The sequence below is a fragment of the Anas acuta genome, chromosome 3, assembly GCF_963932015.1.
Source record: "Anas acuta chromosome 3, bAnaAcu1.1, whole genome shotgun sequence".
Classification (NCBI taxonomy): domain Eukaryota; kingdom Metazoa; phylum Chordata; class Aves; order Anseriformes; family Anatidae; genus Anas; species Anas acuta.
The window spans coordinates 118,904,456-118,918,138 of NC_088981.1; the positions used below are offsets into that span (position 1 = coordinate 118,904,456).

General features: G+C 49.9%; 2 protein-coding genes across 2 annotated transcripts in view; one reads left to right on the forward strand and one right to left on the reverse strand.

Moving 5' to 3' along the window:
* The window catches only part of PPM1G (protein phosphatase, Mg2+/Mn2+ dependent 1G), a 28,662-nt gene extending 22,318 nt beyond the window's left edge, over window positions 1-6,344 (reverse strand). The window contains exons 1-2 of the mRNA XM_068679195.1: window positions 5,551-6,344; window positions 960-1,029 (exon numbers count right to left, since the gene is read on the reverse strand). Of these exons, the coding sequence (XP_068535296.1) occupies window positions 960-1,029; window positions 5,551-5,670 (190 nt within the window). The 5' untranslated portion in view covers window positions 5,671-6,344. The remainder of the gene's footprint in view (window positions 1-959; window positions 1,030-5,550) is intronic.
* A 145-nt stretch (window positions 6,345-6,489) lies between these two features.
* Window positions 6,490-13,683, forward strand: part of NRBP1 (nuclear receptor binding protein 1) — a 39,525-nt gene continuing 32,331 nt past the window's right edge. Inside the window, exons 1-2 of the mRNA XM_068679196.1 lie at window positions 6,490-6,641; window positions 6,861-7,083. Coding sequence (XP_068535297.1) covers window positions 6,877-7,083 — 207 coding nt within the window. The 5' untranslated portion in view covers window positions 6,490-6,641; window positions 6,861-6,876. The remainder of the gene's footprint in view (window positions 6,642-6,860; window positions 7,084-13,683) is intronic.

Here is a 13,683-nt window from a genome sequence, read left to right on the forward strand (position 1 = left end):
CTTCTCCAGGCTGAACAGCCCCAGGTCTCAGCCTTTCCTCACAGGGAAGATGCTCCAGGCCCCGTCTCATCTTTGTGGCCCTCTGCTGGACTCTTTCCAGGAGATCCCTGTCTTTTTTGTACTGGGGAGCCCAGAACTGGACACAGTACTCCAGGTGAGGCCTGACCAGGGCAGAATAGAGGGGGAGGATCACCTCCCTTGACCTGCTGGCCACACTCCTTTTTATGCACGTCAGGATCCCATTGGCCTTCTTGGCCACCAGGGCACAGTGCTGGCTCATGGTCAACCTGTCATCCACCAGGACCCCCAGGTCCTTCTCTGCAGAGCTCCAGTATTCTTTCCAAACAAAAAATAATTGACTTGTATATAAAACATCCTATGGAAATAACCACCAAACATATAAACCTGTTTTAAAATGCCATTAGACAAACTCACAAAGAGTTAATCAAAAAGACTCAGGAGTGCCTTCAACATTGTATGGCTACAATCCCTAGCTCGGGGAAACCCTAAGTGGGGAATAGAAACTGGGTATACCAGGGAATGGATCTGCCTACTGTTTTTTTCTCTTTCCTTGAGCAACCAGTACTGACAGCCATCAGAGCATACTGACTATTGTCAGACCTCTGGTCCACTCTGAAATAGTCTTTCTTAAGGCCATTCTTCTGTGATTATCCTAATTTACCTATCAAGAAAATAAATAGGCATTCTAGAGTTTTAGAAGATGGAACGCAAATCTCATTGCAATTTCGTACCAACCCATGACCTTCTGTCTAGAAATCCTAAGAAACTTTCAGACCGTCAGTCAACGATATCTATCTACCAAAGAAAATGCTTTCCAAGAAGGAGCTGGATTTCTAATGATAAATAGACGCTTGCTCCAGCTGCCCTGACAGCCACTTTTACTGAACAGCCTAGAAGAGGCACGGCAAAGAACTCTGGGGAGAACAGGGAACAGTTACCTCCGTGTCCATCGTAGACTGAGAACATGGCTGTTTCACTGTCCAGCTCAGGTATGCAGTTGTGTGCATCCTGAAAGAGAGAGCAAAAGTCAGGAATGACAAGGATTGCAACAGACCCTCATACAGAAGCGGGAGAAAGGAGCACGAAGGCTATGAGCACTGGAGGGAGAACAAGAACAGTAAGAAAGCCTCCTCTCATATTCTCAAAGACTTACCTGGTGAGCACTTATCTTCAAAGGAGCACAGATTTTTAATATCACGTTGCTCTCTGTGCTAGAGCAGTAGCCCAGCCTTTTCACCATGAGATCGTACCATAAACTGCTTTAGTTCCTTGATACAACTCTAGATATTTCCAGGCTCAAGCCAGAATCAAATCCCTCTGCTTATGGTACCTGGAAGGCCTGTGTTAACATAGTAGCTCACAGTCCTTAAAGAATGTATGCTCCATTATATAAACTGGTATCTAGACCAAGGGCTGTCTAATAGCATAACTAACACTAGTACCTACAGTTTGACAACTTCCCCCATGCAGGCAAATGTTGACTCTGTGTCACCTACAGCATCTAACATTCCCACAGACATTTTGTCTTCTCCTGCTTTTGCCAAACAAGTTCCTTGCGAACTAAAAAGGCACTCCGATACATTGGTGAAGCCAGAATGTCACATACAGAACCTCCTGACCTCATGTCTTCAACACAACCATCAGCTTTGCCTTTGCTTGTCCTGGTGAATACAGCCACGTCTGATAACAGTTGTCTGTCCCAGCAGGGCAACGAAAGGCAGCCTTGCTGTGCATAGGATTACTGCATCCAGTGAGAACAAACAACTGGACTAGAAAACCTCCTCTTGGGGACAAAGGATCCTTTCTACTGCTCTTGTCACGTGAGATGCTCCAGAAAGGTACTGCTGACCTCAGGCAGTTACCTGAGGAGTGAGATGAAGAGCCACAACTCTGTCAAGCATCTTTCAAGCAGTGCAGCAGACGACACACACCTGATCAACCAACAGCACTCAAACCAAAGTACCAAAACAGGTATCACGCCCTAAAGTAAGGCAGTCAGCTCTGTTCTGCCAGCTGTCCAGAAACCATGAGACTGTCTGTGGGAAAACTGAAGGAAAGGTGTTTCCCAGGAATTCTGGAGGCATAAATACCGAACTCCAACCAGCCTTTCTCTGTACATGCTCCCAAACTACAAAGATGCACAACAGTGCACAAGGTAAATGCACAGACTGGCCTCTCTCCCCACAAACTCTCACCAGGAACAGTGGACTTCGAAGGAGGTGCTGCCCCAGATTTTACAGCTAGGCACCTGGTCTCTTTCATCCCGAGTAAGCACAACAAAATTGTTAATTCCAGTGCAAAGCCTAGAACTGATGAACGGACTGAACCTCTCTCTAACTTGCCCTCCTAACTGAGTTCCTAATGCTTTCTGATTTTCTAAGGTTCAAGCCCTAATCTATCAACTTACAGCCTGACTGCACACCAAGTGCTTTTGTTCAAGAACAATCATGCAATTGTTTAAACAATGCCATCTAGTCTCCTTGCTGTGGTTCATCACCTTAAAGTTCAGTGTGCTTCAGGCTGCCCCAAAACAAAACCCTGTACTTTGAGTCAGCTGGCTCTAAGGCTTGGGTGTGTCCACACCGTCAGCCATAACCAAGTAGTTCTACACATGCACACACAGCCACACGATTGCTGCACAGTCAAGCAGCTGATGAGCTTATCTACTTTATCGTAGACTTCTTAGATAAATGTGTTCTATTTAGTCTTTGGCCTCTAGGATCCCACTGTCTTGAAAGAGAACTCCATTCCATTGCAGTTTCTACTAAGTGGCAATAAAAATGGAAAAAGAGTTTATGCAGCACTTGGTGCAATGAAACAGGCAAGTTATAATCTCAGTTCAAAACAACAGCAAAAAGACTCTGAATTATAATGTAGGAAATTTAACCAGAGTTCACTGGACACAGTGAATGAAAATAATAAAACCCCAGCATTTTTATGCTCACTTTTCACAGCGTTTACAGAAGCTAGAGAGATAGCAAAACCACAGCAAATTAACCGGGATAAGTCCCTAGTGACTAAACAGTAGCTTAATTAAAGCGAGAAGCACAAGTGCTGCTGGGGAGGAAACCCAATACTGGCAAAGATGGTCTTCCTGCTCTGTCTGTATGACACTCACTGAGACACGTCCCGATCCTGAACCAGGGCACTACTGGCAAGGAGGCAGACAAGGCCAGCACACGTCAGCAGGAGACAGTTCAGTTCCCATACTGCACACAGAACTGTCTCTACACTACGTTGAGCACTGCCATGAGCTGCTAACGGCTCTGAACGCCTGACTGCACGCAAGTTTCTGGCATTTTCAACACTAAGACCAGTTCAGAGAGCATCCAATTGACCACAAAGACCATTGTGTGCCGCCAGCACAAGAAGCAGCTGTCAGCTGAGTCTCCACCTCCCTTTCAAGGCCTGTTAAGCTATCTGCAGCTGACTGTCCTCCAAGTAACCATGATCTCATACTCTTCAGAATGAGCAAGAGAGCTCACAAAGCCTAGGTGCAAGCAACCCCTTCAATATCAGCCTTCTGCTATCCAACCTCAAGAGTTAGAACACCAAAGAGCTTAGAGGAACCCAGTCCATCTGCCTAAAAAGTGCAAAATGTATCCTTTGTGTTTCTCACCAGCCAAAACCATTTCCTTATTCACAAAGCAAACTCTGGGCTAAGAATGGATTCTTACTACAAATTTCATCAGAGCCCTGTATACCTGTCTCACTTAGAGGCTCCTAAAATGTAAGTTAAAGGCAACAGACAACATTTACATCATTTTTCACTATGTCTGGTTCCTCCTACCACTTCTGCATGCTCTATCTAGCTTCATTAACAAAAATTATACCTAAAATCTTAAATGTTAATCAACAAAATACACATTTGCTCAGAGCTTTGTAAAAGAATAAAAGTAAAATTAAACATGAAAAAAGTAATAGAAAACACAAACCAAGACAAGAGACAAAAAACTCACAGTACTGGAATACAAGAAAACACAAAAGAACTGTCCAATTCTGCTCAGCTGTATGTAAACACAATGAGTTTTTCATCCCACCACAGACTTAGAAGCAGTTTGCAGCAGGTTCAGCTTGTAACACAAGCACTCCTATCATCTCCTCATCCCTTGTTTAAACGCAGCTAAACCATGTCTACACCAATGTCCTCAGCATTGCTTTTGTCAGCATGGAGATATGCCAAAGATGTTGGTTAGTGCAAAAAACCACAGCTGCAACCTCTGGGCCTCATCCAATTTCCATAAAGGTCAGTGACAGCAAGAACAGGCCTCAAATAAGTGAGATTATGAGCCCACTTCCCTCCTGTGGAAGGACTACTGCAGCCTACCACCAGTGCTGTAATTAGCTGCAGCTCTGAGCTCCCCTCATCCAAACCTCTGTGCACCAAGCATGCCAGAACGCTGCCTGCATTCAGCTTCTTACCCATGAACTAATCGCCTTGCGGAGATTACACTGCACACATCTCAGTGTTCCAATAATGTCTCTGTGCCACCATGTCACCCATGCACAGGTCACCAGAGTGGAGCAACTGCAACACTATTAGTCACATTTAACGGAGCACAAATATCCTCTGAGTTTATCTTAAAAGCATGAACAACAATCTTCCTGCCTCTTCTACCCTAAAAACTATAGCTCAGTTTCTTAAAGCTCTGCTGCACACAAAAAGAAGAAAAAACTGGTCATTATTTTGCACAAGTAAGACTGTTGTAACGTTTCACAAGCAGTGAATTATCTGAAAGCAAGACTCATTAAAATGTATTCAACAAGAAGGTTGCTTTACTGTATTTAGAGATATACCCTTAGGGCTGCAGGAACCAGTATTGGTCCTTGTCTTATTTCCCTTGTTTGCTAGCTACCTGGAAGGGAAAATAAACCAGCACGTTAACGGTATTCAGAGGGTGTCAAATTCAAAGAACTAGTCACTGCAGGCGAGGCAGAGAAGTAATCCCGACAGATCTGCATTACTCTTGTACAAGCAGCTTTACTAAGTAATTCCAATAGACTCCATCGTTGGGAGGGCTATGGACAAGCACCTGGCTGCTACAGCCAGATGTGTGTCTTGTGATAATTCATTTGTCCCATAACAAGTACCAGTGATAGGCTGGCAAAGCCAGGAGCAGCTACTGCTAAGTTACAGCAGCAACGAGAACTCCTTCAATCGCTTTGCCTATAAAATAATAATAATAATAATAATAAAAAACAGAGCGAATGAAACTTTGTTTCTGGTTGGGAAGAACAGCAGACATCTTTGCCCGAGGATGTTCGCTTTCATTTCCTGACTCATCCCAAGCATCCCGCCTTCCTTTCCCTCCACTTTTCAGCCCCAGCTCCTTGCTCCCTGCCGGGGTTTGGCCGGCTCCGCGTCCCACCTCCCAGCGCGGGGAGGCCCCCGCAGCACCTCGCCGACGCTGCCACAAAGCGGGGCGGTTTCCGCAGCGATCCCCGCGCGAGGCAGCACCAGCGAACCGCGGGGACTCGGGCAGGCGGCGGCCACGGCCCCGCCGCAGCAGCCCCGGCCCCGGCGCTCACCTCCATGGAGACGCGCCAGCCCTGCATGGCGCTGAACCCGAAGTGCAGCGGGCGCGGCCCGAGCCCGGCCCCGTCCCCGGAGCTCTTCACCGTGTTGGGCTGCGACAGGTAGGCGCCCATGGCGCCGCGGCGGCCTCCGCCAGCGGACCCGGCCCCCGGCGCGGCGGCCGAGCGCGGAGGGGCTGCGGCGAGGGGCGCGGAGGCGGCCGGGGCGGTGCGGGCCGGGCCGGGCGGCGGTGGGGGCGGCCCAGCGCGGGCGGCGAGGCGGCAGCGCGGGCGGCAGAACCTCCCCCAACGGGCCGCCGGGCGGAAGTAGCGCGGCCGGAAGCGCGGGCGATAGAGTCGCCGCGGGGGGGGAGCGGCGCTCAGCCCGCGCGGCCGAGCCACGGCGGCCGGAAGCGCGCACCATAGAGTCGAGCCTCGGCGGCCTGAGGACCCGCCCCCCCCCGGCGCGCGGCCGCTGCTCGCCACCGGCGTGGGGAGGCGTCCCCGGGACCTCCCGCCGGGACCCGGGCCCAGCCGCGGGCCGCCCCGCGGGGAGTGATCACGGGGCAAGCGCTGCCCTGCCCGCCACGCCTCGTGCGCGCTCTTCACGGCGGGGGAACGAGGGGCAGGGCGCTGGGAACCGACGGCACCGAGGCGGGGCGGCACCGGCACCGCCCGAGACGCGGGCAGGCTCCGAGCGAGCCTGCGGGGAGCGGCGCAGAAGCGGCCCCCACACACTGAGCCCGGCCGCCCCTCCCGGCCTTATATAGCCCCGAGCCCCGCCCACCGGCCAATCCGCGCGGGCTGGCAGCCAGCTCCCGGGCTCTCATTGGCTGCGGGGCGGGCCGAACCGCCCCCTCCCCCCGCACCGCAGCTCGCTCCCGGCCTCTCCTGCGGTGCGCGCGCGGGCGCCCCCTATCGCGCTGTGGCGCTCCGAGCCCCGCCCACCGGCCAATCCGCGGAGGCGGGGGGCGCACGTCCGGGCTCTCATTGGCCGGCGGGACAGCGGCCCCGCCCCCGACGGCGCGTTACGCAGCGCGGCGGTTGGCGGCGGCCCGTCGGCGGCGGAGTGACGCCTGGGGACCGGGAGGCGCCGGGCGAGCCCGGTAAGTCAGCGCCCCGCGCCCAACCGCCCGCGCCGCGCCCCCCGCGGGCCGCAGCCGCCTCGGGCCCGGCGCTTCCGGCAGGCTCGGGGCGCGGCCCCGGCTGACAGGGCCGGCGGGCGCGGCTCGGTCCGACCCACCCGGCCCGGCCCGGCCCGGCCTAGCGCGACCCGGCCCGGCTGGCGGTGCCTCGGGCCGGCTGACGGCGCGTCCTGCCCGCAGGGTGAGCGGCTGCGGCATGTCGGAGGGCGAGTCCAAGCAGGTGCCGAGCGGCGGCTCCGACTCAAAGCCGGAGCCCGCGTCGTCCGGCCCGGGAATGACCTCGGTGTCTGCGCCGGTGGCTTCCGCGGCGCCCCCGGAGGAGGAGGAGGAGGAGGAAAGCGAGGACGAGTCCGAGATCCTCGAGGAGTCCCCGTGCGGCCGCTGGCAGAAGCGACGCGAGGAGGTCAGTGCCGGGGGCCGGCTCTCGGGGCTGGGCCTCGGGGTGTGCGAGGGGAGGCCTGGGAGCTGCGGGGCCCGGGCCCGCCCTGCCGGCTGCTCCCGGGGCAGCCCGAGCCCGGGCGGTGACGGTCTGTCACGGTCCTCGCTGAGCGCTGCCTGCTTTTCTCCCTGTACGTAGCGCTGAAAGCTCTTCTGAACAGGTGGTGTCGGGGCCAGCTGTTGCTGCTGCGTTGAGAGGGTTATTTCTAGCGTTTATACATGTGTCTGGTTTCCCAGATCTTTTGTTCTGGGGATAATGAGGACCCATGCCTGGACAGGACTTGGCGCTCAGTAGGGAGTATGAAGCGAGCGGTACGTGCTTCTGGCTGGGCAATCTCGTCTGCTTTTGAGTTACACGTTAGCTTTGGTTTGCTTTAGAGTCTTCAGTTAAGATAAAGCACAACCAGTTCACGCAGGCTTGTATCTTGGCTTGTCCAATTTGCCTTTACTTCTTGGTGCATGTATTGGAATTGTCCTGTACAATGACATGAGTAGATTGGATCTTCGTGGTCTGCAGCTCTTTTTTTTCCCATTCCTTACTGTGTTCTGTTTGTCTTATTGAAGGCTGTCTTCAGAAGTTGGTTTCTGCTTTGTGTTGCTTCAGTGAAGCAAGCTCTGTAGCTGAGAAAGTCTTAATTCAAGTGCTGACGTAGTCTTAAACAAGTCAGGATGAGTATAGAAGTGTCGATGTTAACAGATAAAAATGCAGGGCAGTACGAGCTTTGGCGGTGGTGAAAGAGTCATTTGTTTTGATGTAAATTTGGAGGTCAAAATAAGGTCAAGGATTCCATCAATTTCTTTACTTTTTTTTTTTGCTTAAAAGCTGTTCTGGTCTTGTTAACATAAGCTAATTGCTAGCAAGGTGTAATAACAATGCGCTGTTTTTTGGTGAAGCTGTAAAACTTGGATGGGGGGAGGGATGTTCGTGTAAGGCTTTTATTCTGTTCTCCGGAATATATTCCTTACGATAACCTGAGACTGTGGCTAGATTTTTTTTTTTTCTTTTAACAATCTGTGCTGAATCAATGCACAAGGAAGGCTTGGGGAATGAATTGCAGAATCCTATTATAGTTTAGGTTGGAAGGGACCTTAAAGATCATCCAGTTCCAATCCCACCTGACATGGCCAGGGACAACTTTCATTATAGCAGGTTGCCGAAAGCCCTGTCCACACTGGACTTGAACGCTTCCAGGAATTGGGCATCCACAGCTTCTCTGGGCAGCCTATTCCAGTGTCTCACCACCTCCGTAGTAAAAAACTTCTTTCTGTTTTCTGCTCTAAATCTTCCCTGTTTTAGTTTAAAACCATTACCCCTTTTCTTATCACTATACTCCATGACAAAGAGTTCCTACCCATTTTTCCTGTAGGTCCCCTTTAGGTATTGGAAAGTCATTATAAGGTCTCTCTCGAGCCTTCTCTTCTGTAGCCTGAACAACCCCTACACTCTCAGCTTCTCTTCACAGGAGAGGTACCCTAGCTCTTATACAGCTAATGTTCAGTTTATGTGGTCTTTTCAGTATATTTTAAAACAGATTGATGTAGAAAGATTAGTTTCCTTCTAGTATTTTCCATACTGTCCTACATAAAAAGAAAGTTTTGGTAGGTTTAGTATTTTCCTTGGATTTTGGTTTTCCCATCTACAGACAAATAAAAGCTCACACTCAAGAAGTTCCTTAAAATTTTGCCATGAGTAAATTACTGACTTCTGCCTTGGGAATGAAGGGGACTGGTTGGCTTGAATGCAGACCATTCTTGTGTGTTAGATGTATGAGCTTTGCTCCACTTCATGGATAAAAAAAGGGCAATAGATTAACTGTTGAAGGCCACAAAATGAATTGATGACAGATCTGGGGTAAACTCAGGGTCTCTTCTTCTCAGCTTTTTATCTGTCAGGGTGTACTGTCTTCCTGCAGGAAATGCTAAACATTTATGAGTGTGTTTGTTGCACTCTGTGGTTGCCTTCAGGTGGGCCTCATGTCTCAAATGTGTGCATGAAAAACATATTCTGCTAGTGATCATGCAATTAAGTTATGTTTTGTCTCTTAATTTTACATGTAAATTTGTGGCTTGATTAGATCTGAGCTTGTAGAGTGTGATTTGTTTGCTTTAAATGCATGACATCCCCCCTGCTGTCTTCAGCTTTTGGACTGAGCTGTGCCCTGGAGTAAACTTCGACTGCAGATGTTCCAGCATGAAACTTATTCTGGAATAATACCTTTGCTTTCTGAGCATCCTGGTATACCAGAGTAAAACATCTCCTGTACCAAAGCAGCGTCCTTGTAAAGCTCTGATAACGTGATCGCGCAGTCAGCACTGGTTATTCCGGTCAGTGTACCCATGCAGACAAGCTCTTATTCACCGTCTCTTTGGCAGTGAGGAGGAGTTACTCCATGAAAAAGGAATGTTGTCACCTCCCCTCCCACCAGTGATGCAATCCTCATTCTGTGTATCGGCAGCATCTTCTTTAGATGCTGAATTAAGCAGCCGCTTCTGAAGCAACGTAATGTGGTAATAGGGAGAGAAAACAGCCCCTGACTGCAGAGGCAGGTTTTGTGCACAACGCGTGCTCTGGGATTTTCCAGATTTTAAGCTCTTTCCTCCTCAGTTCGAGTTGCATATTTGGCAATGTTAACCCTGTTTGTTTATTTTGTTTTAATAAACGCACTCTGTGGTCGTGTTCCCGGAGCACAGGGGCTGTACGGGCGGGAGCACCGCATGTCTGAGGGGACCGGCTGTCACCAGAGGCCGGTGTGCCCAGCCGGTGCCCAGGCAATCCGGCTCAGATCCGGCTCACGTTAGAGGTTCCGGCAGAAGCCATTTGTTCCTGGTGGCTTTTGCACTGTGTGTGCTCCAGGAGAGGCTTCCCAACGCCATCGAGTCGGAGGCCAACAGGAAAGGTCTTGGCGGCCGAGTATTTCTGTTCTCGTCTCACTTCTGTTACGCTCCCGAGCTGCGTTGGGAAGGTTCTCGGCTCGCAGGAAGCTCCCTGCGTGCGGCCTGAGGGGAGCGCTGCGGGCGGGCCGGGCCCTGGCGGAGCCGCGCGGCCCTGCCCGGACTGACACCTCCCGCAGCCAATGGCGCGCGGAGAGAGGGCATTACATCACCGCCGCGTGCTCCCATTGGCTGCTCCCGGCCCCGGCTGCAGCGCCGCTACCTGGCGGCTTCCCCTGGCTTTGCCTCGGGGCTGCGCCGCCCTGCGGCGGGCAGGGGCAGGGGCAGGGGCAGGGGCAGGGGCAGGGGTCAGGGGTCATGGCCAGGGTTAGGGTCAGGGTTAGGGTTGGGTGAGCGTGGTCCCGGCAGGAGCGTCCCTCTGACAGAGCAGTGGAACATAAGTTACTAGAGCACTCCCTCTTCTGCACTGGACGTTATTCATCCTGTCTTTGTGTCACTACAGTGATCTAATCCCATGGCAGGCAGCAGCCTTACCCCGTGCCCAGGTTTCCTGGTACTCTGCGTCTTAGCTGGCACACCAAGCTTACTGCGTGTCCTGAGCAAATCAGCAAGTCGGTGGTGTAGGAAAGTGTTTGTTTTGGTGCAGTCAGGTTAGCAGGGTCGTGTGGTTGTTCACTCATATTTTAGGTACAGTAACCTAGTCTAAACTGTGTCCACTAGTATAACTTCAAATCTGCTTAAATGTCAATTGTAGAAAGTGGTTCTGGTAATTGATTGTAATTTTTCCTAGAGACAGGGAACTTCTGTAGCATGGAATGTGTAATTGATGTGAAAGTTTGGAGTAGTCTTTTAAAATTAAGCATCACTGCGTATTATCTAAGATGCTATTTTAACTGGATAGAGAATGCTTATCTTCCCCTAAGTTCTCTTTCTTCAGGAAAATGTAACGAATAGTGATGTGGTTAAGCTTTGTCATTCCTTAAAATAGAAAGACTAGTTCAATTGGAAGGGATCTTCAAAGGTCATCCAGTCCAACTTCCTGACCACTTCAAGGCTAACCAAAAGTTAAACCATATTAATAAGGACATTATCCAAATGCCTCTTGAACGCTGACAGGCGTGGGGCATCGACCTCCTCACTTGTAAGCCTGTTCCAGTGTTTGACCATCCTCGTGGTAAAGAATTCTTTCCTAGTGTCCAGTCTGAACTTCACGTGGCCCAGCTTTGTGCCATTCCCTCTTGTCCTGTCATCACTTCTCAGGGAGCAGAGACTGGCACATCCCTCCGTGCTTCCCCTCCTCAGGCAGTTGCAGAGAGCAGTGAGGTTGCCTCTCAGCATTCTCTCCTTCAGACTAGACAACCCAAGTGTCCTCAGCCTCTCCTTTTAGAACATGCCTTCCAGCCTGGCTGGTAAAACCAGCTTTGTTGCCCTCAGTACTTCAACATACTTTTTATATTGTGGAGCCCAGAATTGCATACAATACTCGAGGTGAGGCTGTGCCAATACTAAATACAGTGGGAGAATCACCTCTTTGGGCTGGCTAGCTATGGTTTGTTTAATGCACCCCAGAATGTGTTTATCCTCTTGGCTGCCAGGGTGCACTGCTAGCTCATGTTTAGCCTGCTGTCACCAGCATCCCCAAATCCCTTTCTGCTGAGCTGCTCTCCAGCTACTTGTCCCCCAGTCTGTACCGATGTCCAGCATTACTCCGTCCCAGCTGCAGCACCTGGCATTTACCATTGTTGAACTTCATGTGGTTGCTGATTGCCCAATGCTCTAGTTTGTCTAGATCCCTTTGCAAGGCCTCTTGTCCCTCCAGGGAGTCAGCTGCACCTCCCAGTGTAGTGTCATCGGCAAACGTGCTGAGGATGCGCTCCACTCCCGCATCCAGACCATTGATAAAAACGTTGAACAGAACCAACCCTGGAATTGAGCCTGGGGGAGTGCTGCTGGTGAGCATCTGCTGCCAGTCAGACACAGCCCTGCTCACTACAGCCCTTTGAGCTCTACTGTTGAGTCTGTTCGTCACCCATACCTTAAGGGTGAAATTGCTGTTAGAGATGGTTGGTGGGCAGGGAGTGTGTGGTGATATGGCTCCTCCCATAGGGTACTTAGGAAGATACAAGAGAAGAGCTATGACCAATCTCAGCATTTTCAGGTATTTCTACTGTCCTTAAGTGCTGCAGGGACAAATGACAATCTGCTTTCTCATGCTGCTGCTGTGTGTATACATTGCACACAGTGGTCTTCAGGTGTGTTGCAAATTTAATTGCTCTCCTATCTGAGTTGAATCCCTTTCTGCGATTGTAACCATGCTTCTGGTTGCTCTCCAAACACATCCAAAGGTGAAGCTTTAGCCTTTGCAAGCGATTGAAGATGAGCTTTTAACAGGCGATTACTGTCTCCTGGAAGAGAGACATAAAGTACCCACGACTTGGAGTTAGCGGAATCACAGGAGGGGGAGACCGAGACCGATAGATTCTTCAGGCCCTGGCTCTCCAAGCTTGTGCTTGCCTGGGTTCCTTTTGCCTTTTCAGCCTGACAAAACCCTCTTTTTCTGCCGTCCCTGTGTGACACTACATTTTTCTCTTTCAGTCAGCATGCATAAATAATTTATTTCTCTTAGGTTGTCCAAGTATTTTCAGAATTATCTGCTGCATTTAGACTATGCCTCTTGGGAATAGTATTATAGAGATGGATTGTAGCAATGTACTTGAAGTACATTTTTAGACTTCTGATACTGGTAGGTATTAAACTTGAAACGTTGGTAGGAGCTTAGACTTGGTGCTTACCGTCCCTGAGAATTACCCAGATCAAACAGGAAAGTGCCCCAGGTATAACTGCAGGAAGACTTGTGCTCTGCTGCAGCAGAATCTTACTTTTTCAGAATTTTCAGCTTGGTATTGGTGTGGAACTTGGCAAGCCCATCTTGTGGGGAGGGACTTGAGCATCCAAGTCTGTGAATGATTCTACAGTTTGTCACCTAATAGATATATACTGACTGATTGATTTAAATTAATAGATTTAAATAGATTTAAGATTTAGATTTTGACAGATCTATTGATAGATTTCTTTCTATCTGTTTTCTGGGTAGGAAATCACTATGTGATTGACTGTGTCTTGGTACAAGCCAAGACATTTTAATACTTTGATGACATCAAAGGTTTTTTTTTTTTTTTTTTTTTTTTCTGAGAAAGACACTTTTGTCAGACTTGTCTGCTAAGGCTAAGAACTTGTGGCTGTTACTGTGAAACTGAGAGGGATTAATCAAGTTGCATTAATTTCCCCTTTGGCATTTAAATGGTTGTGTTTAAAAGCCATGTGATATTTTACAAGGGTGCTTGTTGCTGTACAGCTTCAAGGTGATGGGAAATGCATATAGTAATGAGGCAATTCATTGTAACAGTAAGTAACCTATTTAATGCTGTTGAATGGATCTGTATCATATTTTGAATGTGGGAGCAAGCAGGTTCCCTTTTAAGGTATGTATACGAGAGTGTCTGTAATAGCTATGAGAGAAGGTGTCTAGCGTACCCACATCTGCTCAGTCTTCCACTTCTGCAGGCCCCTTGTGAGGTATATTTAATTGTGGTACAGCTTTTGCTGAATGTTGCTTCATTTCTTCGTATAGAAGACTTTGAGTGATGCCTGGTATTGAAAGGAAGAAAGAGAA